The sequence below is a fragment of the Centroberyx gerrardi genome, chromosome 9 (genome assembly GCF_048128805.1).
Source record: "Centroberyx gerrardi isolate f3 chromosome 9, fCenGer3.hap1.cur.20231027, whole genome shotgun sequence".
Classification (NCBI taxonomy): domain Eukaryota; kingdom Metazoa; phylum Chordata; class Actinopteri; order Beryciformes; family Berycidae; genus Centroberyx; species Centroberyx gerrardi.
In genome coordinates this window covers 22,120,557-22,146,632 of record NC_136005.1, presented here as the reverse complement: position 1 = coordinate 22,146,632, position 26,076 = coordinate 22,120,557, and the positions used below count along the sequence as shown (strand labels likewise).

General features: G+C 40.7%; 1 protein-coding gene across 2 annotated transcripts in view; it reads right to left on the bottom strand.

Annotated features, from left to right (window-relative positions):
* swt1 (SWT1 RNA endoribonuclease homolog) overlaps positions 1–25,738 on the bottom strand; it is a 28,320-nt gene extending 2,582 nt beyond the window's left edge. Inside the window, exons 1-16 of one of the 2 annotated variants that reach the window (XM_071913433.2) lie at positions 25,664–25,738; positions 22,405–22,480; positions 22,093–22,166; positions 20,885–21,950; positions 18,936–19,065; positions 18,571–18,672; positions 17,596–17,799; positions 16,295–16,388; positions 15,545–15,750; positions 14,641–14,795; positions 14,065–14,203; positions 11,686–11,819; positions 9,933–10,060; positions 9,558–9,704; positions 5,618–5,684; positions 4,416–4,483 (exon numbers count right to left, since the gene is read on the bottom strand). In XM_071913433.2, coding sequence (XP_071769534.2) covers positions 4,416–4,483; positions 5,618–5,684; positions 9,558–9,704; positions 9,933–10,060; positions 11,686–11,819; positions 14,065–14,203; positions 14,641–14,795; positions 15,545–15,750; positions 16,295–16,388; positions 17,596–17,799; positions 18,571–18,672; positions 18,936–19,065; positions 20,885–21,950; positions 22,093–22,166; positions 22,405–22,476 — 2,786 coding nt within the window. In that variant the 5' untranslated portion in view covers positions 22,477–22,480; positions 25,664–25,738. The remainder of the gene's footprint in view (positions 1–4,415; positions 4,484–5,617; positions 5,685–9,557; positions 9,705–9,932; positions 10,061–11,685; positions 11,820–14,064; positions 14,204–14,640; positions 14,796–15,544; positions 15,751–16,294; positions 16,389–17,595; positions 17,800–18,570; positions 18,673–18,935; positions 19,066–20,884; positions 21,951–22,092; positions 22,167–22,404; positions 22,481–25,663) is intronic. The other variant, XM_071913434.2, reaches the window with a different exon arrangement.
* Positions 25,739–26,076: the final 338 nt, after the last annotated feature.

Below are 26,076 nucleotides of genomic sequence, written 5' to 3'. Positions count from 1 at the left end.
GTGAATTGTTGCATCATTAGCTAGTGATGCTACAATTCATTGCAGCTGGACCTATTAAATTCATGGTAGTCAATGCGCTTCACAGACTTCCACTACTATTGCTCCTACTACCACAACTCCTCTGCCAACTCCTCCTCCTCCTAGTCCCTCTACTCCTACTACTCTTCCTTCTTCCACTCCTCCTACTCTTACTAATAGTCCAACTACTCCTACAACTCCTCCACCTCCTTGTTCTTCTTCTCCTGCCTCTTCATCTCCTCCTACTAATCCTCCCACTCTTACTATTCCTACTATTGCCAAGTATTAACATACTGTAGGTCTAGTGTTAACATTACAGTAAGAAGTTGGTGTCTTTTGTCGACATAACATGAGACCTCCGAAGAACGTTGTCAAGCAACAGCAAGCTGTCATTAACATCGTTTCACTTCTGTCAGTGCATCCTCTGATTATTCAGTGGTTGTCCACTTTGTGTATAACTGTAAACCCTGACAATATAATTTACATGAAACTAAGGCTCCCTTTGATTTTTTTTTTCTTTTCCAGTTGAAAGTTAAACATTGACCTCTGGAGTGTGACTCATACCAAGTACAGTGGCTCATGCAGGAATGCCAGTTAATGATAACAAGCTGGCACTGGGCTCTCGCAACATTTTCAAGGGAAAGGGCATTCTAGATAACACTGTCCAACTGGAAAATGCTGGAGTATTAACTTGGCCTATAAGGCTTTGCTTCGCAGAAGGAAGGAAATAAGAAAGAATCTCTATTTCTCCTCCTCCGTTCCAAACACGGCTATGTTCAATTCAGTTTTGTGAGTGAATGATCTTTCATTAGCAAAGACATTGCAGTTTCTCTTTACTGTACATTTTGAATTGATTGAACTGACGCCAGGCCTTAGCTTTTATTCCATTCAACCACGTGTTGTGCCCTATAGGCTGGTTATTTGTGAAATGGCGTTCCCCTCTGGTCTTTATGTTTGACTAGTGTACCACTATGAATTGTATGACATAACCTAATGCCCGCGAGGGGTGACCGCTATGGATAAGACGCTGGTGTTTAAGGTTGTGTGTCTGGGAAAATGAATTATGTAAGAGAAGCGATAAGGAGGTTAAACACTGACGCACACACGTACGCTCTCACACACACACACACACACACACACACACACACAATGTACGCTCTCACACATACACACACACACACGATGTAAGTACAGTGGAAAGGGGCAGAGATACGCGTGATATCTGTGCAGCGCTGTCTGGACAACTGACGCATTCGGTCTCACCTATTATCTGAGGTAACCAGCAGTTGTAGCTGTGTCGTGAAAAGCCAGCAAGCATCAACCCTGAGGCATAATGACATCCACAGAGCAAAGAATATTACGCTCAGCAAAAGCAGTAGTCTCACACACAATTATATATACAAAGACAGGCACAGATGTTTCTATACAAAAACGCCAGGAAAATCACATAAACAGACACATGGAGCATACATGTACACAAAACATCACAAACATGTAGAGGGAGACACTTATGCACACAAGGTTCCATAGAGTCAACTAATATTTCCTGGAGCTGGATGTGTTAAAACAGAAGGCAAACGGAGGTGATCCACATGATATCACAGAGACTGGAAGACATTTGTGCTCTGGTGCGGTAGCTGATGTGTGTGAATGAATGTCTTATATGCACTGGGTAGTGGATATGAGATGGAGAAGAAGCCATTGTAAAGGTCCCACGCTTTTTACACAATTGCTGCATTGCTGCTGCACTGTTGCCCAACCCTCCAGAGAAAGAGGTGGGAAAACGCTGCAGCACTAATGCAGGATAGTTGCAGGGTGGAGGAATTCAACAAAGACTATGACAATAAAGTGTGCGCCTATATAAATCTAAATCATTACTCTACTTTTTTTAAAGAATGACTGGAGAGACTAAAAGATCTTGTCGGATGCTCTTCATTCACAATAACTGTCTTTGTATACCATGGAGGCTGTGTTTCCCCGTGTGTCTGTGTGTGTGTGTCTGTGTATGAGGCCATGTGCAGCTCTCTGCCTGACACTACCTGGCGTGGGCGTGAGGATGGCGAACAGATACAGAACTGCAGGAGAGATAAGTGAGCAGAGCACTTGAGGTTCTATTGGGGAAGTACTGCTATCAAGCCATATATACTCTCCCTTTCTCTCCAACTCTCTTAAAAAACACATTCAAACAGATAGAATAGATCACATTCGGATGCAGGCTTATGCAAACATACATGTGTGCGCACAAACACACACACATACACAGAAAGAAGATGCATATATGTGCTTGTGCAGCAACACAATTGTTTGTGTGCTACGGACAAAGTGATTATGAGAGTGTACCATCTATCAACTACATCCTTCCTCTCAAACATATTATACAACCCTCCAACTGCAGCAGCAGGTCAACAGCTAAAAGTGAAAAAGCTTTGCATATAAATGATATGGCGATGTTATGGTGGCCATATTTTCATGTTACATATTTTGAAGCCAACAGTTCTCTGTTGTAGGTAATGGGAAGCAACACAGAGCATTGGTTCTGGCACCACCTTTTTTTTTTTCTTTTTTCTTTGACTTTTTTTTAAAATCTCACAATTCCTCTGGAGCGTATTTGCTGACTGCCAGTGAGGGACCGTACATGCTCCTGGACAGGCCTCCCTAAGGCCTTACATAACACATGACATCATCCCACAGCAGTAAAGAAATAAAATATTCAACACCGAGGAACAATGTGCTTGCTAACTAAAGGCCTGGATCACTTCACAGCGAATGCAACAAATAAAAAATGTACAATCAAAACACAGTCGGCTCGACTGTATCTTTCAGCTGTGAGAATGTGAAATAAAAGCAGGAATAAAGTGCCTGATGCGTGCCTGCAAAGCTCCTCTGAGAAGTGAGGCAACAGGTGTTACTCTCTCTAATGCTGAATAAAACTTTGGTTTCATTTTGGCTTCATTATTCCTAGTAAGAAATCCATTCTATAAATGAATTAATAGTTTCATCATCTTTGTATTATCTAATGTTAATAATATTTTAAACAAAGGTTTGGTCATTACTGGCTGATGATAATCATCAATGACAACAATAACCACAATAATAATTTATTATTTATTTCAAGGGATCTATAAATGAATGAATGACTAAGTGAGCTATGAAATCAACTCTCCCTCTCCACAGAACATTTGTTCCATTTGCAGTGAGAGTCAATCTGTTCTCCAGGAGTTATGAAATCATCAGGAATAGCTTCCGACAGACAGTCAGGCAGTAGCATAAAGAGGAGATGCATAATGGCCTGGAAATAAATAATCTGTCTAATACGGAGAACTCAGGCTTGTTTCCATAGCAGCAGCTGGGTTCAACCTGTGGTCATAAATACAGCGTGCAATTTAGCTTCAGAACCCTATCATGATGGACCTGTAATGATGGGCTGTGTGTGTGTGCGCCTGCTTACGTGCGTCCGTTTTGTTTCCGATTTGTTGGTGACTGTGTCTATAAAATTTAGTTTTTTCCAAAATGTTTAGAATATAAATACAGGCGGGACATGAATAAGAACTGCCTAGAAGCCTGCTATGGTGAAATATGTGTGCTTCTTCAAGAGGCAGAAAATGGCATTTGGACTCTATGACAACCAAGTATGGGTACCATGGTAACGGCAGAGCTTTCATGCTCATAAGTATGGAATTATTCAGAGAATGTTCAAAGTCAGCTGGTGACTAAACATTTTTTCCCAATCGACACCATCATTGAAAAGGAAATCTTAGTCCAGATTAGAACCATGTTGTCCATGCAATCAGCCCTTGATGTTCTGTGTTGAACGCATAATGTTAAAGCCTGACTTATCTGGACAGTGGGCCTTATGCAAGAACCACTCGTACGAACAGATTAGTTCATAAGTCACTCATACAAGCGATTTAAGAGAACTTGCCGCATTCACCAATTTTCTCGCATACTGAATTTTCTCTTAGGTACGAACAACATTTACGAATGCTAGCATTTTGAGACTTCAAGAAAAAACATTTTAATGATAATGCAGGCAGGTTAAGGCAGTGTTACATCCCTTCCACTAAACCATGCTGAACCTAGCTGTAGCTGAACTGAGTCATACTGTGAAACACGGCAGCATTTCTTAAGCCCTAGGCTGGGCCTCAAAAGGCATTGTGGGCATGTTTTTGGCTGTTCTCTCTTTGGTTGTCAAAAGTACAAGTATGTTTTAATGTGCTTTGCTACCTGTAGAAAGTGACAAAAATTTGACTCCTGAGATTCCAGCCATAGCTGCTGTGTACCTGGACTCAAGAACCCCTCTGGGTTAACAGATATTGAGGTCATAGTGTAAGGAACAGCATGCTTTTAGATTGAGGTATGTTAATGGTACATACTGTGTATGTGTGTATGCGTCCTACCTGTATTCTTGTTGTGAGAAACAATCAAGTAAGTCTTTGGCTGTGAATCTGGCTTCCATAGGAACGATCTGAAACACAATGGATATGAGCTAACAGTAAACAATGGCAAAGACAATGGCAAAGACATGACCGGAGAAAAAGGTAAAATATCTTCTGCTAAGAAGTAGAATAACTTTCCACAGAAATAAATAAAATTTCATTTAAAGTCATAATCTGCAAGATTCTTGATTTTGGTGACACCTCTGGTGATAAGTGGTCATCACTTTTGTGTTTTGCACAGTTTAGACTGTGGCTTCTTATATTTCTTCTACGTTCTTATATTTATTCCAAACGAACTGCTGTTGTTGTTTCCATAAAGACAAAACGCATCACTTCCTGCATTTTCCCAGGAAAGAGGTACCCTAGGTGTTCAGAACAGCAAATGTAAAGGCTTTCATGAACTGGTTATAGGTTGAATCACTATTGTATGATATCAATTGGGAACAGAGAGTAGTAAAACGGACATTGATTTATATGAAAAATTTGTGGATTGTTACTTTAAACACTGTCCAAATGGGATTAGTATTACAAGAAAAATGTAGGTAATGTAATTTTTATTGCACACCAGTGGTTTCAACGAACAATCCACGCAAGACAAATCTATTACAGTATTATTCCCCCAAACCAAAATTACTGAGGAGGCGTTTCATTTTTGGAAATATGTCACACACTACTTCCTCCTAAAGTTTTGAAAGTTTTGAAAATGTGTTTTTTTTGTAATACAATTTTTTTTGCAACAAATGAAGACCGTCAATGTGAAAGTTATAAGAAATGATGAAGGATGTAGAAGTTTGCTGGAAAACATTAGGTTATTGGTCCTCTAACTATTACTGCCACATGGACCTCATCTGTTTATACTTTATCTGTCCAGACACAGCTTTAGACTCAATGTCAAATGTACTAAAGAAGACAAATTTAAGTTGCTGGACATCTGAAAATTCACCGTCACAATCATATTTCATTAACAGAATACACATTATACACAACGATGAATGCATTTACACAATAATTTTTGAAATGGACAAATAACCAATGCTATGCAATACAAATAAGTTCAATTGATTTCAAATCATTTCAGTTCAATTCAATTCACTTCAATTATACTTGTGTCTTGAGGGCAATCATTTACTATTTCATGTCATTAATTGTGAATTGGTACCAACCTCACTGGAGTGGATGAAGCTGAGGAATGCCTGGGTCTCCTCTAAACCACTGTCTGAGGACAGGAACCTTGGGGGAACAAAACACTCATTTTAGAGAACACCTCTCTTCCATGTGCCGCTTGAAGGTTGAGCATACAATCCATGTAGGGTGGGGGTCAATCTAGACCTGAAAATGTCAAAGCCGTTATTCAGTGAATTTGAATTTGATATAACTTTGCTGTTCCCACAGGAAGAGAATCTGAAGTTTAAGTAGAATTCTATTGCGTGACAATCAGAAATTCACGTTCACAATTTTCTCCATTTCAGATTCAGTGCTTGTCTGGTTAAAGCTGTCATATTCAAATAAGTCAGTTGAATATAGCTAGTTGAATGTCTCTCTCTTTCTCTTTCTCTCACTCTCTCCTCCACCTTCAATTAAACTGTTTCCTGCTTGATTTTCAAATCAAATTTAAAACCAATGATAATAAAGCATTCAGAGTTTCAGAATTTGGATGTACTCTTTCCAAACAACTTTTATCTGAACACACTTGGAGCTGCAAACAACATCTGAATAAGCAACCCTGAAATGCTTACTTATACTCAGAAATGTGCATACATCATCTACCTATCCATACTCACACACACTCACTCACACTCACACACACACGTACACCACTGTCAATATGTAAATAGCAGAGAGCTAGCTTCAGGGCCGAGGAGAAGATAACAGAGGGATAGACAAAGAGAAAGCCAGTGATGGCAGTGAAGAGGAGTGAAGGATGAGGGATGGAAGAAGGTAATTTTGCAGACTAGTCCTGAATTATCCATATCTACTGTCCACAGAGTGAGAAAAGGAGAGGGAGAGAGAGCAGGAGACAGAGAAGTATATGAGCAGCAATGAGTCATAGCTCTGCTCCAAACACACAAAAATGAGTCTGGCTGTCTCCTAGGCAACCACACTTCAGCAGCCTGAATACACAAGCATGTGCAAAGATAGGTGTGTGTACAAACATGTGCGTGCACACACACACACACACACACACACACATACACACATTGAACCAAGATGCCTGCAGAAAGATAGAGATGAAGGTAGGGTGCGTGTAAAGAGATTATTTTATAGCATTCACAGAAATGCTAAGGTATGGAAGATTTCTATCACGACCAAATTTCCCCAATTACAATTTGTGTGTGTATCCTCTGTCATCTAGTTTTTAGGGAATGACTGTTATTTGTGCTACAAGGGCACTGGGGCAGCAGAATCATTTTTTAAAGTTATTCTCATGTAACCAAACACAAAAGAACACAACACACAGAATCCTCACTTTATTTCCTCTCTCTCTCACTCACACACACACACACACACACACTTTCACAAACACACCCTCCCACTCATGTCTGGCTCTTTTACCACTACATTTTCCCATGCCTATAACCAGTTTCTGACAAAAACGAAACTTACGAATTGGTGCAAATAACCTAGAGCCTAAAGTAAAACTACTCTGTACACAGAGGCAAACACTAATCATAATGTGCTTTCATATTCACACGCATGGTGCGTGTGTGCGTGTGTGCACGCACATAGCTGGAGGCAAACGTAATGAGGATTGTATTGGGAATGGACATAATCAAATGTGCAAACTTCTTAATGTCACAGTAGCCTACGGAGATGCAAGCAAATGTGTATTTCATTACATAAATAAAATAAAATGTTCAATTTGATTCATTTTTGCAATCATTCTTGGAATTTAGCAACAGAAAGATCAACAGAAAAGTCATTTGCAGGAGTAACAGCATGTCACAGTCACAGAAAAAAAGTAATATTAAAAACATTGGTTATGTCATCCTAATGGAAAGTCCCCGACACATGTTTTGTGGGTCTAGAGAGTGGGAGTTCAGAGTGACATCTGGATGAAACAGAGGGATCAGCGGACACTTTGCCCTTTAGCTGGAGGCTGTTTATAGTTACCTGGCTTCAAAGAGACACAAATGTCACAGTGAATCCCACTGAGGGAATGAATAATGCACTGACTGTGTTTGTGAGATGTTTGGTTTGTATGTTTGTGCTTGTATGTGTGTGTGTGTGTGTGTTTGACAGCTAGAGGCAGACAGTGGACAGCAGAGAGCATGAGACAGACAGAAAATGGACAGACAGAAATCCTTGCATGATGAGATGGAGATTTCAATGTGAGTAGTTTTCTGTAGAAAGCAACATTCAACCGTTCTCTTCTTCTAATTTCTTCCTATGAATACTTGCATAGCCAAATTAAAAGCAGATGAGACATAAAAAAAATGAGGACGATGGCCAGCCTTGGAAATCTCAAAGTCTCGCAATCTTACTGAATCATGTCACTGACTAAGCCATCTCAAGAGCTCTGAATTATGGGATGCTTTGTTAACTTGCTCACCCTTCTGCCGCCTACCATGACAGCCATGTGAGTCATCATCAAGTGAACGGGGAGAAAGCTGAAGGAAGAAACAACTGCAAACCATTGCTGTCAGCTTGGTAGATAGGGTGCGGTGACATCATCGTAGATGAAGAAGATGTTCGCAGGAACAAAGAGAATATGATCCATAAAGAACTCTGCTGAAATGTTATTGTGCAACTGCGCTCTATGGAAGAACGCTTCATTACACTCACAACCATAGATCAACACAGCTCCTCGCCCGACTGTGATTTCTACAAATAATTGCGTCATCAACTCTCTCACACACACACACACACACACACACACACACACACACACACACACACACACACACAGAGAGAGGTCGGTGATTGATAAGTGCGCAAATATCTAAGACAGGAACATGTGTGAAAGGTAGATCAATTCAGATACATTCAGATGCCAGTGCAGGTGCAAGCCCATACACTGGCAGAATATACAGGAGGTGGAGCTGGAGAAGTTCAAGGGACAACACTAACACTTCTCTCCCCTTCTCAAAGGTACAGAGAGATAAAACAGTGCGTTGCAGTGCATTGCTGTTGCGTCATGGGGAAGGTGATAAGGCAAAGCTAGAAGGTCAAGCAGATTACAGCCTGACCAACAGTTCAGGCCAAATAAGGCCTGAGGGCCATGAGGACACGCACACAAAAAAGATTTGTATGAGAGGCATAGCTACAGCTGAAAGTAGTCTGAGATTATGACCCTTACAAGCATAAGCCAAAGTGACCAAAGTGAATAGACTGCATATAACACAAGTGTTATCCTTACGGGCAGCGCCGTCGCTAGCTGGGTGAAAGGTGGTGACAATTCTAGGGGCCCACAGCTGGAGAGGGCCCACAACAATTCCAGAAGGATGTATGAATTAATGTATTCTATAGATCCTGCAAAGGCATTTGATACTTCAGAAAAAAAATTATGAAAGCAGTTTTAATTCACTGCATTAAATATGCCCTTTATTTAGAAAATACGTACATTTATTTTATAAAAAAAAAGGGCAATATTCTTTCAGGGGACCCAGAATTCCTAGCTACGTCCCTGCTTACAGGTGCATTAAAAAACACCCATTTTGGAAAAGGATTGAGGAAGCTTCCACTGAAGCAGTTTCTAAAGACGAAGGCTGTGTTCACATTGTGGAGTGGTTTCCGCTAAAAATGGCATTATTTTCTATGGAAGGGCGCGGATTTCGCGCTCACCACTGGCTGTGAGGCGGACGCAGATTTTTCCGCTGCGGTTGGTCGCACAAAGAGTTGAAATTCAACTTCAGCGGATAAGATCTGCGCGTCATGTGTCACTTCTCACAAGAGAATAACTCAGTGCTACTTCGGTTGCCTGGCAACAAACTGAGCGCCACCCATTCCCGCTCCGCTTCGTTTCTGCCACTTTTTTCAAAAGTGAGGCGGATCACGGATTTCAAGCAGAACCCGCCCCGCAATGTGAACACAGCCTAAGGCAGTGAAGCAGAATGTCGAAAGTATGGTTAGGCTGAAAATAGTGACATAAATAGACTGAGGTACCTGCTGAAAGCTTGGAGCAGCTGTGAGATCATGGAGGACAGTTTGTGCAAACAGGCCAAGGCGTCCTGTGGCGGTGGAGGACCTCCCGCTGGCTGAGCGCTCTGCATGGTGTGGGGGTCAAAGTGCAGAGCTTTGAACACAGCCAAGCTGGAAAATTACAGCCAAAAGGACATCAGCGGTCAATGGTACAAGGATAAGCAATGTCAAAGTAAACAATACCCACAGTGCTGTTGTTGTTATTTCATATTCTTCTCTGAACTGAAATTTCTGGAAATTTTGCACTAATTTAAGAGCTTGTCAGAACATCCTGTTTTCTGCAGTACTCACTGATGACATCCCAGCTCTACCGGGTCAAAATCCCTGAGTTTTGCCTACCTTGTCTGATACATGTTAGCCCAGATGTTCTCAAACAGAGCCCACACTTCCTGGTGTGAGACCTGAGTGGCCGTGGCTTGTTTCTCTTCATCATCAGACATAACAGCATCATTGACAGGAGACTCCCCCTACACAGACAGATATTGCTGTTATATACCTATGAAAAATATACAATGAAATCCAATACACACAGAGTATCAAATAAAAGCCTGCGTCTAATAAGCAATGACAATAAAAGCATGTCATAATAAGCAAATACATCCTGGTGTCTGGGTACAGCTTGTTCAAACCTCAAAAGTGAATAGACTGCCTCCAAGCGCTCTCTGGCTATAGACACAATATATACTGACAGAAAAAGGATAAACAAATGTTTATGTATTTCTGTGCTTCTGAACCATCACAACAATATTGCAGAAAACAAAATCTAGAATTATAAATTATTCTGTTACATATTGTTTATATAAATAGGAAAACATGGGAATAGTAATAAAATGTAAACACAGAAGAATGAACTCAGCTATTGTCTCTCAGCCTGTAGCATGCTGAGACACATTTTGCCGCCGCCCACAAAGTTTTCTCTTCCTCTCCAAGTACGATTGGTAGTTTCATTTCGTTAGAATGGAGGGAGAAGTTTGGAAAGTGTTTTTCAAATTCAGGGTAATATTTGTTTCTTATTTCTTCATATTTAGCGCATTCAAACAAAAAGTGTGATTCAGTCTCTTTCTTTTGCAGTTCACAAAATTTACACAACCTCATTTCCTCAAGTAGCCAGGACTTTGGCTATGGTCACTGAGCTTTAATTTTGATAAAACTCTTCTTTCTTTTGTGTTTTTGATGTTTAGATATTTTGCCAATTGAATTTAAAGGTTGAGAATTGAATAGCACTGAAGCTTTTTGTGCGATACAATGTCATTTTTCAAACAAATTGTTTAGTTTTGCTTTTGGATGATTCTTTAAGTTTGTCCTAATTTTCCATTATTTTTGTGAACTGTAGGGCTGAACTGTGGGTCTGTACTGGGCTTTACAGTGTTTCTCAGCAGCGCTTTGTATTTGATGGAGTTTTGGTCTGCTTTGTGTAGATGAAGCCAGAACTTTATGGCTCATTTTTGCATTTCAATATACATGGGAAAGAGTCCCAGTTCAGCTCTACAGGCAAGATTTGGAGCATTTCTATGGACACCCAGTATAGATTTACAAAATTCGAATTGAAATATTTCAGTCAGACTTTTGTCCCATTTGTTGATATTGGGGTAGGAGATCGGACCCCACACCTCACTTCCATAAAGGTGTATTGGTGTTTAAACAGAAAGTGTCCCTGAGGAGGCGTGTTGTCGATGTACTGACAAAGCCTTTGCACCCTACCTCGACAGGGTAGATGATGGACCTCCAGCCAGCCTCCCTGCACTCGGCAGCCAGCTCCGAGCACTTTGTGATTTTATTATATTGTATATTTTCCCTCCGATGCCATTTGTAGTACCTTATACATAATAGCTGTCCCCCCACCCCCACTGGTGTCCTACCAATGCCAATCTGAGGTGAAAAAGTCAATGAGATTTGAAACAGCTTGCAGGTTCTTCCGTGGGACAATGTGCCAAATAGAATCGAAGGCCTTATTAAAATCAATTAAACAGGCAAATATTTTCCTGTTTTGTTCATTTAAATTTTGGTTTATTAAGGTGTGGAGAGAGTAGATGTGGTCACGTGTGATTTTTAGGCAGGAAGCAATAGTGGGACAAATTTGAGCCTTGCTGACCTGAGTTTGGAGCCTAATGTTGTCCAACACAGAGAGGGCAGCGCGAGCATGGCTTGACCTCTTCCCAAATGCTTCCATCAGCTCTTTAGCTTCGTGGAGAGCCACTAATGTAGTGCTCCACTCCACTGTTTTACCTGAGGGAATAAGAAAAGATGCATATGGGCCATCAGATGGATACACACAAATGGGCACAAGTACACAGACACACACAGACATACATACACACAAGACATATAAAAGTGGGGCAAACGGAAGAGGTGCTACTTGAATGGAGGGAATATTTTGCCTTGTATGTGTCTCTGCAGCGTTTTTTTTTAAACAATATTTTTATTGGTTTTTAGTATTTTACACATAATACACATAAACAAAATTATCAAATTATGATGAACATAAATTCAAAGACACAACAAAAAACAGACAAAACAAACAAAGAATATCTACAAAAACACAACAAAATCAAGCAACAATATACAGCAGCTTCATTTCATTGTCTCTGAAGCGTTAATAAGACTGTTATGACGATAAAGGTGAAGGGCAAAGCAGGCAGGCAGTGAGACACTCTGGCCAAAAACAAGCTAGCTCAGCTCGACTGTGTATGTGTGTGTGTGTGTCTCCATGTGTGTGTCTTGCTGGGACCTGGCTATAATCTCTCACTGTCTCTGGCCGTGTCCGGCTCTCTGCTTTCGAACACACAAAAAACCTGCGCACACACACACATTACACAAAAACATGTGTGCAGGGCCTCAACAATCGTGCACGTCAGTGTACATAACACACACACACACACAGAGCTCACCCTGCACAGGGGAGCCCAGAAAAAGAGATGCAGTACTTTTCCACTCCTGGATTTGTTCTTAGCCTCACACACAGTTTATCCCCCTCTTCCCTCCTCCTCCTCCCTCCGTCCTCCCCCTCTTCTCCTTGCCCTACTCTAGTCCTGGCACAGAGCCAGGATGCGTGGGGGCAAAAAGTCCAGAATCATGCTACTAAACCAAGGCTAGACAGAACAAGGCCACAAAACTCAATCATTTTTAGCGACTAAAATGCTTAAAATGGATTAAAAAAAACATTGCACAACTGGTTAGAGCAATCACTCCTACACAGATGGACACAGAGAGAGAAAGAAAGAGAGACACACACATTCAGACACTGTAAGCGTAATGTAATGTGATGAGATCCAGAGCAAGAAGTGCTGCAGCGGGCTACTCAGCATCTTTCTGACATGCATTTGAGTGTCCCATTTTAGCAGATGACCTTATTCTGTATATAGTTCTGTGGGGCACTAGCGCGGTGCAGGACAGACAGCATCCTGCCCCAATGGAACAGGGATTTTTAGCAGGGGGATGACTCAGTATCAGGACACTGCTGTCCAGTGAAAAACTTGTAACGCAGATATTGGTATTTCAACCTCAGCTTTAAATGTACACGGACCCTGTTGTGTGCTCAGTTTAGTCCCCATGAAACCCATTCACAGTATATTTTAAGAAAAAATGAAAAAAATGTATGAGTGCCAATCGGGAAATCGGCCTGTGTTTTCCAATTCCAGAAAAGCTGACTTTTTGGATATATGAGGTTTTCATGTGACAGCAGCAATAAGCTGTGTGGCTATTCTGTATGAACAAGTAGAGCAATCAATTCAAGTGAGTCCTCTTTCTGTTTTGGTTGAGGCTCTATCTTTGTGCCATAAGTAAATCCTGCACATTTCACACCAAATTGTACCCCATGACAAATAGAATAAACTCATAGAAAGCAACACATACAATAAACCAATTTTCGCCTTGATGATCTCATTTTTCATTACACTATGCTATCAAAATTAATTTTAGAATGATACATTAAGGTGAATACATGTAATGGCTTCTTTACTGGATAGTTAGCTAGCTAATATGGCCAAATAAATGACTGTTTGTTTAGGTTAACTGAGCTGACACTTGTGAAGCCACTGTACAACTGGAAGAAAGCTTTGGCGGAAGGTCTATGGCTAAAGACAAGACAGTTTACTGGGTCACAGTAACCTCAGCTTAGAACAACTTTCCCCTGTCAGACCATCCACATTTAGCTGTAACATCACAGCATGGATCTACACCTAGAACTTATTTTTCAAATGTCTCTCCTTTCTTGCCAAGTTGTTATGTATTTAGTCATTATTTGCTCGCAGCCAATTTCCCAGTTGATCTCAAAGATGGTTCCAGTCATGCTGCAAAGCCTGTATTAGCAATCCTTAACTGGGGTACAATGTTGTTCAATACACATAAACAAGAAACTCCAAAATCTGGTTTGGGTTACAGGAATAAAAAAAACATATTGAGAATGTGTCCTCATTGAGAGTGAGAGTTGAAAATCACTGAAATACATAATAGCTGTCCTACCAATGCCTACCTGAGGTGAAAAAGTCAATAAGATTTAAAACAGCTTGCAGCTTCTTCCGTGGGACAATGTACCCAAAGACAGCAAGCCAGTGTTTTTTCAAACACTGCAGGATATCTTGTAGAGTCCAGGGTGGTTTTAGATAAACTATCTGTTTACAGAAAAAACACACAATGAAACAATGAGCTCACTGAACAATGAAAACTTTTATGACAAACTTAAAGTCTATGTTCGATGTTTTTGAGTGAGTTGGCCCATTCGTATGTAGCCTAGCGACCTAGACCTCCCTTACAGCAAGCAGGGAGGGCTTTGATCTATTATTTTTCCAGAAAAACACACATAAATCTCATCTAAGACGACTGACAAAGTGCCTTTGACTATCACATTCATAATATCCTGCCAACTAGCACTGAAATCATAAACACTTCTACTCACTCACTGAATCTCAGCCAACATTTATTCATGTTCCAAAGGCATGTATTCATTCATTCAACCTTTATTTATACTCAAGAATCATTTGGAATTTAGAATTAGAATCTATTTTGCTTACTTTAAGACGAGATAACGTGAAATGCAGAACAGTTTTACCTCTACCCAGTAGTCTTCGTAAACGGCCTTCATCTCCACCTCTAGGACCTCAGACAGCGCCTCCCTCAGGCAAGCCTCCAGTTCTGAAACACATCTGCTGAGCTCCCCTTTCCTCTGCTCTTCCTCCTTTCCTCCTTCACTCAGCCGCTTGTTATCTGTGATCATTTACATACATATATGTGAGGGTGTGTGTGCATTCGTGTGTCTGAATATATGCATGTATGTGTGTGAGAGAGTGAGTGAGATGGTGGTGGTCTGTCAAATTCTTTGATATATTTGACTTGCTGACGATCACAAGTGTCATTATCATACTACAGAAAACAACCATCATAACATTATGACAACAGTATGCTTTTTTTCTTTATGACATTGCTATTTTATGGGATTGCTTCACTGAACAGTATACACTGGAGAGACACAAAATCAGACATATAAATGAGGACGGCAGCTAACCTCTATATGGGTGGCTATGTATGTACAGCAGAAGAGAGAGAAGGTGCCTACGGCAGCACAATAAACACACTAAGCATTATGGCAGCTGTTTCATTCCGGCTGCAATTAGACTTTGCAGTAAGTATGTGGGAAATTAAATGCACTTTTCAGCACCTATAACACTAACTGTAAACCGAGTGCGTGCGCGCGCGTGTGTGTGTGTGTGTGTGTGTGTGTGTGTGTGTGTGGGGGTGTTCAAGGTTTTTCACATTTTTTTATATAGATGCTGCTGTCACCTGAATTTCCCTCTAAGGGATAATACAGATGGACCTGACCTGAATTGAAGCAAAGGAAAGATGGGAAAATAGAGTGGGGTGGGTGGAAATGGCAAGTACATAATGGTATGTGCTTTAGACTGCTGCCAGGTAATTTCTTCTTTTGCAGGATGAAAACATCTTCGTGGCTAGCTCACCTTTCTCCATTGGTCCTAGAAAAAGGCCAATTCTTCTCAGCATGGGTGCTGGGACCTGCGGGTTGGGCTGAGGCAGCATGGGTGTCTCCATGCACTGTGGGGGATGAAGACCATGTCTGGACCTCTCAACCTCCTCCGCAAAGTCATCTTTACTGAGGGCCTTCACCCCACTCAGGAGGGCCTTACAGCACAGGTTCTTATCATTACTAGAGAACAGAGGGGGAGAGCAAGGTCTATCAATCATTCAGGTCTGAACAACAATGAAAATACAAACCATTAACAAGACAATAAAATCAAGTTTGTTTTACAACAATCTGAAAGTTTCATGGCCATAGTACAAGTACTGAATCTAATTCTTTGTGGACCAAGTGCTATTTCCATGTCTGCCCATCAGTTTTTTACTTTCGCAAAAATAATGAATGAATGAGAAAAACTGGAAGTAGTGAAAGAGAAACGGGTCAAAAGGAAAAGAAAGTTAAATGATAAAAAGGCCACCCTTAAGTGAGATAAACATTTTATAAACTCAGAATTCTTTGCTCAGCACATCTCTCCTTTCCCCATTACCATCTGTCTGTCTGTCTGCCTGCCCCTATCTTTCTCTCATCCCAACTGCAACTATCAGGCTGAACCCACGCACAGTCACATGCATGTGCAGTATCTGCAGAGGACACACACACACACACACACACACACACTGCGGTAGTGAGCAGCAGTATATTGTAGGTAAGGCTTGGGGGAGGGGGAACTCACGTGCATAGGAGGAGAGCGCACTCTGGGTATAGACTCTGGTACTGCAGGCAGCACTGCAGCACTCGGTCATCATTATTCTCAGTAGTTAGACCATCTGAGGACAAGGAGGTACAAAGAGACAGAGAGTGAAACAGACAGACAGTGTGAGAGAGAGAGAGAGAGAGAGAGAGAGAGAGAGTCACAGTACACAGGGTATTTTCCTATTTTACAGACAGGGAGGGAGATAGATACTATAACATAAAAAGAGCAAAAGAGAAAGACAGAGGATCTTGCTTGGAGATGCTACAAAATATCTCTGCTGCTTCTTCACTATCAGACTTGCTGGAGCGATCAACTTCAGCTGTTGAGAAATTACTTCCAATCAATGTTGATTCTCAAATGTTTTACGTAGCTCGGCTGAGAAAAATGAGATTCCTTATGAGTGTGTGCTGACTCGCCCTTGAGATGCATACTTTTGTGATGCTGAATAGATGGGGGACCAGCTTACTGCTAGTGCCACCTGATGGAGATTTGGTAGAAAGTCAAGCATTTACCCTGGCATGGCAGGCCCAGCTGAAATCATCAGACTCCAGAAACATTTGCTTTTAAATGCTGAAAACCTGTTTTTGTCTTAGTAAATGTTCATAGTACACTTTAGAGGCAAAAAAGGGACACTCCACAGACTTCACTAATTTTCTAGTTTTTCAGCCAAAAATACCACAGAAAATGAAAATTAAGTTCACATATTCGATTTGAGCGTGTCTATGGGTAAGAGACAGATAAAGCAAAGGTTCGTAAAATTTTTGATACAAATTTTTGATACAAATTGTCTATAAAAGACAATGACGGAAGAACAGAGAATTACTGTTTCACAGTAAATGCTGTGAAACAGCAACTTATCAGACATAAGGATGTACTATCGTTGGTTGCATTGGTGCCCATGTGTGTGATAGTTAATAACAATGTATATGCCATACATTGTTATTAACTATCGCTTGTTGTTACTTTTCCCATTAATTGCTTATAGTTATGTCATCTGATTTATTTGCCATTTCTAAAATGTTTGCCTATTCTAATTTGTCACCACGGGTGAAATTTGCACTAGCCATCTCACCCATCACAATTCGTTTTCAGTGCGAGCTAGTGCAAAATTGTCCTCACTACAAGTTTGATGTTGGCCTATAGACAGGGTACGGAGAGGACACTCAACTACACCCAACTGACTCCACCACCAACTTTTAGTTTCCATTCTTGGTTGTGATAAATGAATGCAACTTTCAATGCACTTTAAATTTATGTGATATTTAGAAGTCTGGACTCACAGCTGCTTTGCGCGGCCTGCTGCATGGACTGCCCCCAGAGGCGTGGCTCCCGGCTCTTCAGAGAGCTGTAAATGTACTTGATGGCAGGAGAGGCCAGGTGGGCCTCTCCTGCCTGGTGGGAATCTGACAGTCTGTTCCTCATCTTCAGGGAATCCAGCTCCTGAAGCACCACCCAGGGGATCAGGACAACAGGGAGGCCCAGGGCTACAGGAAGATAAAGAGGGGATAAAGCATGGAGTTATAATACGACTAGTATTACTAGACATCTAGTGTTAACTCCACATTTCATAATGTGAGATAAACACAGCCCGTCTTGGTTAGGAGTAAATCCAAAAAAGGATTAAGTGAAATTTGTAGGGAAATCCAGGGCCACACAGAGAAGGACATAAGCACAAAAACAATGGATGCTTTGTTAAAATTGAACAAGAGGGATAAAGGGAAGGTAAAAAACAGTTTGCCTTCATTTCTCCTGAAATGTATTTATGGGATATGCAAAATATTTTGTGTTCAAAAGGGTGAGGCCATCTCTTGATGTGTAATAATCAGTCCAGAGCATGAGATACATGCAATGAGGGATAGCTTCCAAGCCAGTGAACTGGGAATTCTATATACTCTTTGGAAGGAGGTGGGAAAGGCAGATAGGTCGGTGAAAAGGTAGGAAGGAATGGGAGGGAGAAAAAGAGGAAGGAAGATTACATGTGTGGTGATGAGAGAGGATGAGCAGATAGGAGGTAGAGGACGATCAAGAGAAGAGAGAGGTGGGAAAGATTGTAGGAATTGGAAAAGAAAGATGGAAGTAGAGAGACAAAGGAGGAGAGGGGTTATAACTGGACAAATTGATAAGAGTGAACACTAAAAGAAACTGGGTAACCTGTCTTTTCTTTGCAATGGCAAGAAGCTACACTTTATCACATCTGAAAGAGCCATAAACCATTCTACAGAAAACTATTATTATCCAAAAATCAATCCAAATACCTCCAAGGCCAAGAGATCGGATCTTCTTCACGTAATCCAGGTGACTGAGGAGGATGTTGGTGTCCAGAACAAGGATTAGATCTTGCTGAAGAGGCTGTTTACCTGCAAAAGAAACACAGAGTTCATGCTTGTTGAATTCATATTGTACCATCAGTTAACAACTGAATAAAGCAGGACTTAAGGGAAGTTTCAAATACATTAAATCCTATTACAAGCAAAGGGGAATATGATATGGGATGAAGGGAGGTGGCATACCCCTAGCTGGTACTTTTACATCACTCCCTTTGCTTACTAAATCTTTCATGGAATGTGTATGGGAAACAGCTGTTAATTGTCCAACTGTGTAAAAAAAAAATTAAACTCACCTAGTGTGTCTGTGGCTCCCTGTTCTGGTGGGTCTATCTCCATACAGGTGAGTTCTCCATAGCTCTGCATTAGATCCACCTCCAGTCTCTTCTCAGAACGGGCCAGGTGAAGCCCTTCAACCACTTGACGCTACAACATATTTCATTAAAAAAAATGTGCACAACTGTGAATAATTGCATTTGTGCAAGAAGACAGTACTGTAGGAAACGCATTTTCCCATAGGCCTACTAGTCAACAAAATGCTATTGATATTAGACGACCAAGAATTTGTCAGCCAGAAATGTAAGTTTCGTTTTCTCCGCCATCTTGTTTCTCCGCTGAGATCGAGAGCCCGTTTCTCCCACACAGTAAGCAGGCTGACCAATATCATGCATTGTAAGCTGAAGCTAAAGTAGAATCTATACAATTATATCATATCGCTGTTTATTTCGATGCATATGCGCGAGCTCAGTCCACCTGACAGCCCTCTGTTCTGTTGGCGGAGAGAGAGACACAGACAAGCATGGAGGTTTCGGCGCTGAGGGCTTAACTGCCGACGCTTCCCGGAGTTTCCTGGGGGCACGATTCCGGCCAGTGCCGATAGCTGGGCCGATTTGTTCCCGGTGATCTGGCCGAGATTTCGGCGGGGGTCCCGACGCCGATGCGTCACGAACGGCGTTTTCGGCACCGATGGGTACCAGAGCGACCGGGGCTTGGATCGGGAGGATCAATGCGGGCCGTGGAGAGGACAGCGGCGGAGAGAGGAGACGGACACGGTCCAGCCATATACTAGGTTTTGATCTAGTCTTGTTTTTACAGGTTTTTGCCGGTTTTTACCGTTCTGGCAACCGCATGGAGGAGGGGTCAACTTCGAAAGTCCTACTCAGTATGCCTTTTAAGAATAATATTTAAAAGAAATTTAATCTACAGAGAACGAAAGACAGGCAGACATATCTTACGGTGTGCAAAGTCTCATCTTTCTGTATTTCGTGCATACAGGTGTATCTTTATAAGGGTATGTGTAGTTAAGATGTAACAAGGCCTCTCACTTTCCATGGGACTGTGGGGAATAATAATGGTTTTAATTACTTAAGTAAAACAGGATAATTGTTTGGACCGAACAGAAAGGCTAATGTCTTGTACACCGTGTACTCAAGCTGACTTCACCTGTCTGGCACAGTCAATAAGTGTATGGACAACAGCTTGAAGTGAAACAACTGGTTTGTGTTCAGGACCTTCCAACATAAGGTGTGGGTCAGAAACACAACAAAGAGGAGATAAGAAGTAGCTGCATTAAAGTTCATTCCAACTTTCCACCAGTCCTGTTCGCCTGTCACCTCTTTAAAGAGCTACCAATTAACTGCTCGCCCCCCTATTGTAATTCAGCCTGTTGTTTTCAGTTAGTATGGCAAGGTGATCAATTGATACATGCCTGCTTCAACTGTTTCAGAACATAGTGGGGAACTGATTTTCCATATACACTTTTGTTTTGAAGAAACAATAAATTGAACTCAGAAAATGGAAATTAGGCTTAGGTAGGGCTGGGCGATATGGCAAAAATCTTTATCACGATGTAACATTTTTTTTATCAGTCAATGTCGACGAAGTCATTTTTGTCAGGCTTGAAAATGACCGAATCTGTTGATTGTTTTAAGCAGCACCTGAAAACGCATCTCTACAGGTTAGCCTTTTTCTAATGTTTTATCTTTGTTTTTATGTCCATTTTTATTTCTATACGTTTGTTTCATTTTGTGTTTGTTCTTCTACAGTTTTATAGGCCAGCCTCGCCAAAGTTTTATCTTTGTTTGTCCTCTCGTTTAAATATGTTTGATTTTGATCTTGCTTTTACTGTTTTTGTATCCTCTGCCACTTTTCTATGTGCAGCACTTTGTAACAATGCGTTTTAGTGTGCTATATAAGTGCTATATAAATAAAGCTTTACTTACTTACTTACTTGCTTACTTATTACCTGGTCATGATGCGGTGATGTGTTGGTACAGGTCAAGGTCGGTAACTGGCCTGACACAGATGATCTCTCATCTTGCCCTTCACAAGGAGAAGCAGCCGTAACACCTGCAGAGCGGTGAACACCTTGGACAGTTCCCTGCTTGGTGTTGTTCACTGAGGACCCAGACTGTGAAGGCTCAGTTGCACTTGTGCGTTTTTTGCTGTTTTTAGGAACACCGTCATCATTATTCCAAATTGTACCATCAACTGGCAACGGTCGAGCCTTTTTTGGTATCTTAAAATTGAGAGGCACAGTTGATGCAGGAGGAGATGGCAACTTAGCTGTCTTATGTGACACTGGTGGTGTGACACTCCCTTGTTTTGAGGTGAGATGCTTGCATACATTTGAGCTACTATCTGAGGTAGTGTGTTTGGCTAAAGTGCAAGACTGCTCTGTGGCAGCAGAGGAGGAGGATTTTGCTCCAGCACACAGATTCCTTTTGGCCTTCAAAACCTCTTCTCTGTGCTCCTTGCTAATCCTCTTTAGCAGCTTCCTTCTCGTCTCCCTTAAATCCTTGGAAAGGGAGGAGGTCTCGCTTGGTTCCCTGGTCTTGGCAGTCTTGCTGTCTTTTTCAGTCCTGGGTGGTTCCTCAGGTATGCACCTCCTCTTCACTGAAATTTGCCTCTGTTCCTTCCGTTCAGCTGAAACAAAACTGTGACTCGTCAACTTCTTGGTTAATTTGGAGGGGCTCCTCTGGGAAGACATATTATGTAAGTTGCCTTGGGAGGTCTTCTCTGTTCTCTGAGGACTGTGAGTGCTCATTGGTTTTGAGGGTCCCCTTTCTACAGTCTTACCCACAGTGACAAAAGCACCTTCCCCTGAAATATTAGCCTTTGCCTGACTGGAGCAACTCTCTCCATGGCAAGGCATAGAGACACTTTTTGTTGGTGCACGTTCCTCTTTATTTTCACAAGGTCTCTGGTCTGTTGCTGGTGTTTTTGCCAGTCTGCAGACAGCCTTTTTGATCTGACGGCTGCTTCGGGAAGCATCTTTGACAGTAAGGGAATTTTCCTGTTTCTCTGTGCATCTATATGTAAAAGAGCAGAAATTTTAAATGGCCATATGAACTACGGTGAATTTAACAACATTGTATCTTGTTTAATGATGATTTAACCTTCATTTTCAACCATTAGTTGTTAGAGCACTCTGACTGGGCAACGATGCCTTACCTGTCATGACTGCTACCATGTTGCTTCCTCCGAGCACTCTTGGACTTTTTAGTGACATCTTGCTCTTTGGATGCCTGAAAGAAACATGGAAAATAAACATAAAAGCTCTTGTTAACAGCGTCATGTGAAAAAGCCTAGAGCCGTGAAGGCAAAAATACTGGCAGCTGGAGCAACGTTGAATTTCTTCAGGTAAGAAAAGGTAGAATCCGCACACTGTATTAAAAGCTCCCAGTGATTTTAAAGGCAAGGCAACATTTTAATCTCACAGAGATCTTCGTCAGGCACAGGTAACACAATTTCTTCAACAATCACCTTATCATCCTCTTCACTTGACGATGAAGGCAACCTCTTGCTCTTCTTCTTTTTGGACTTCTTTTTAGACATTGTCCTGTGAAGTTAATTGAGACATGGTCTTTAGTGAAGACGTGAGCTTGGTATTAGAAGGTTCTATCTTTCTAATACAGGTTCCAACTCTTGGCTTGCTGTGTTGGAACCTATTCACACCGGAGCCTCCCCTGGCTTGGATAATAATGGAGATGACCCGGGTCCGTCTGACAGCGGCTCCACTACCTGGGCATCGGTGGTGAAACAAAAAGGGAGGCAATCCCTTCCTCTATTTGATCCATACGGGGATCAGTACTGAGCATCACAGTACTGAGACTGCACTGATTAGTAGGGATGCACCGATGCCACTTTTTCAATGCCGATACCGATTACGAGTATGAAAGTTTAAGTATCGGCCGATACTGAGTACCGATCCGATCCATTACTTTTACTGAACAGTGCAGGCTTACTTCCTTAGTTTGGGGTCAATGGACAAAATTATTGAGATAAAATCCTTGTTTTTCCCTCTGTTTGAGAAATACAGGCTTCTATGTGCCACAAATGCATAAAATCAAGACAGTTTGCTTTTATTTCTTACATGTTACTCATGGCTTTCAGTATCAGATTTTAGTCTTGGGTAAAATCTCCGATACCGATATTCCATTTTAGCCTGGTATCGGCACTGATACCGATTCTGGTATCGATATCGGTGCATCCCTACTGATTAGGGTCACAAATGACCTTCTAATGAATGTTGATGCTGTTGACTTTTCTATACTTGTTTTGTTGGACCTAAGTTCAGCTTTTGACACCATTGCTCATAATATACTTATTAATAGATTACAGCAGTGGGTTGGACATGTCTGGGACTGCCTTGAAATGGTTTCCATCCTACCTGACAAATCGGAGGTTCTTTGTTTCAATTGGTGACCATACCTCCCCTTCTTCCCCTATAACTTGTGGAGTGCCCCAGGGTTCAATTTTGGGGCCAATTCTATTTTCATTATATATGCTTCCACTTGGCCATTATACGTAGGCATGATATTTATTTTCATTACTATGTAGACGATACACAATTATATCTTCCAGTGAAGCCAAACAGCCTTACAAACCTGTCTCATTTAGTCAACTGTCTAGCAGATATTAAGGACTGGATGTCAAATAATTTCCTAAATTAAACTCTGACAAAAAATAAATTCTTATAATAGGCCCAGATCATTTGCACACTCAAATCCAGTCAGCACTTGGTCCTTTGTCCAACAGCGTTAAGTCCACTGCAAAAAATGTAGGTGTCTTAATTGATACGAGCCTTAACTTTGAGAGCCACGTTAATAAGCTCATTCAGACTTGTTTTTATCATTTTATTTCTAGAATTAGATCAATTTTGAGTTTTAGTTTTCCTAAATTGTGTTTTATTCCCGTATTGTTTTATCTTTCATTGCACTTTCATTTAATTTTATGTCAAGCTTCGTTTTATCATGAGTTTTATCTTGTATACTGATTTTACTTTTGCTTTTTATGTGAAGCACTTTGTAACACCGTTTTTGATAAGTGCTATACAAATAAACTTTATTATTATTATTATTATTATTATTATTATTATTATCTGGGTGGAGTGCAGTTCTTAGATACAGTGCATCAATGTTTTGACATCCCAGCTGGCTAAACTGTTAAGTAGTGTAATCCATCTTTATAGTTCACCAAGACCTAACCTAACCCCCATGATGCTTTGAATGTACAATATCAAAATCCTGGGATATTTAGAAACTTGATTTTTGAAGATGGTCCAAACACAGATAGAACATTATCATTCTGTAAGCTCAGTTAGCAAGTTAAATGGAAAATTGAATACATGTGATTTTATGGTAAAAATCACTCACAAAGACAATTTCAAAGCCTATTTAGATTTAATTATATCAAAGTATATCAATATGAGTGTAGTATTCAGTACTTAAAAAGCCCTGACTAACACCATTGTGCATCACCATATTTGTGCTTTATTAACCTTTTTTAACATGTATTTTCACTTAATTTTCAAACTCATTCCAGCATTAAAATACATTGTAGGTCTTTTGAATAAACACATTCAAACAAATCACAAAAACAAAATCACAATTATTCACATTTCATACTATTCACATTACAATTATTTATATCCATTCACTGGAACATTTGCTCAGCATCTCACTGTAAGTCTGGCCACTTTTGTGCACCTGGTGTCAAATTTCAGACTTTTTAAGACATTTTTAATGCAAGCTGGAAAATATCAATTTCACTAAAAATGTGAAAATGAAAACAACTAAGAACTTTAAGAAAACAATGTTAGGTCTCCATGATACTGACATTTTTAGACCTGTAAAATCAGATTTAAGGCTTAAAATTCTTAATTTAACTGTATTCAAATCAGCGTTCATCCCAATTATTTGAATAAGATTGTGCCTCTCCCTCATAAATCACTTGCTGATAGTTAGCTAGTTAGTGCTAGCATTCTAGCGCGTGCTAAGTATATCGGATAGACATGGATATTTAACACTATTTAACACTATTATTACTATTTGTCTATCTTATCAAGCATGATACAAACGTGTGGAAATAATCTTAACAGCTAATATTAGCTCTTCTGTCAGCGCATAGCTACAAGGTGGATTTTAATGTCACCTCTGCATTCATTCAAGTTTAGGATTGGATGTCTGATAGAACTTTATAATACCACGTTTACATGAGCTTTTGGAGATACAACTTTAGATTTTTGTCAAATATATCATCCAAAACCGTATGAAAATAAAAATACCACCCCACAAGCATAAAGTACCATCCAGTGATTACATTTATATGACAAACTCGTTTTCCAAAAACATGCCAGATAGAACCTTATAATACCAGGGTCACGAAGAGGCAAAAGACAGCTGTTGTCTCTTTAATTCTTCCCAAATAATCCAGTTTAAACTACAGCAAGAGCTAAACTGTGTCTTGATTTGCCTTGAAACATGTGACTATAGTCAGCTACCCTGGTTTCTCACTAAAACAGAATTAAAACTTGTGCTTAGTCTTATTGGAATGGGAAAGTATGCTGTGTTGAGCAGAATATTAAGGTCACTGAATGTGGAAGTCAAATCGAAGAGTACAGAGAGACAATCTGCCTTGGAAGGGAAGCATGTATGACACACAGCCAGCGGCTTAGCTAACCTATGTGAGATAGCCAGTAACACTGAGAATTGAGAGAACTCAACAACAATATTTTACTTACTTTGGTATCTGGAACGTTCGCGTACAACATTAAGTGAAAGAAATGTGTAGTTTGTCGACTTGCAAACTACACCAACCTCAGTAGGTCCCACTGACGTTGCTAATGCTAACTGACTGATTGACAACTGTTTACAAAACATCCGCTGATGTCACGTGTGTAACTGAAGTAGTATCTCGACGATCATCATGGGAAGTGTAGTTAGTTCCTAGCTTAAATCGTAACGTAAGAAACTAGGCTTTATTTAACGTCTAGTAAATTCTACTCGATATTAGTAGTGTGCCCTGCATTCTGTCACTGCCGTTTTGGTACACTGGCCGTAAAAAGGACAGAACTGAGCGTTATCGCTTTCCATTTGTTTTGGGCTAGCGTTATATCTTGAAAATGTCTCTCTCGTTTTTGCCTGTAACGTTAAA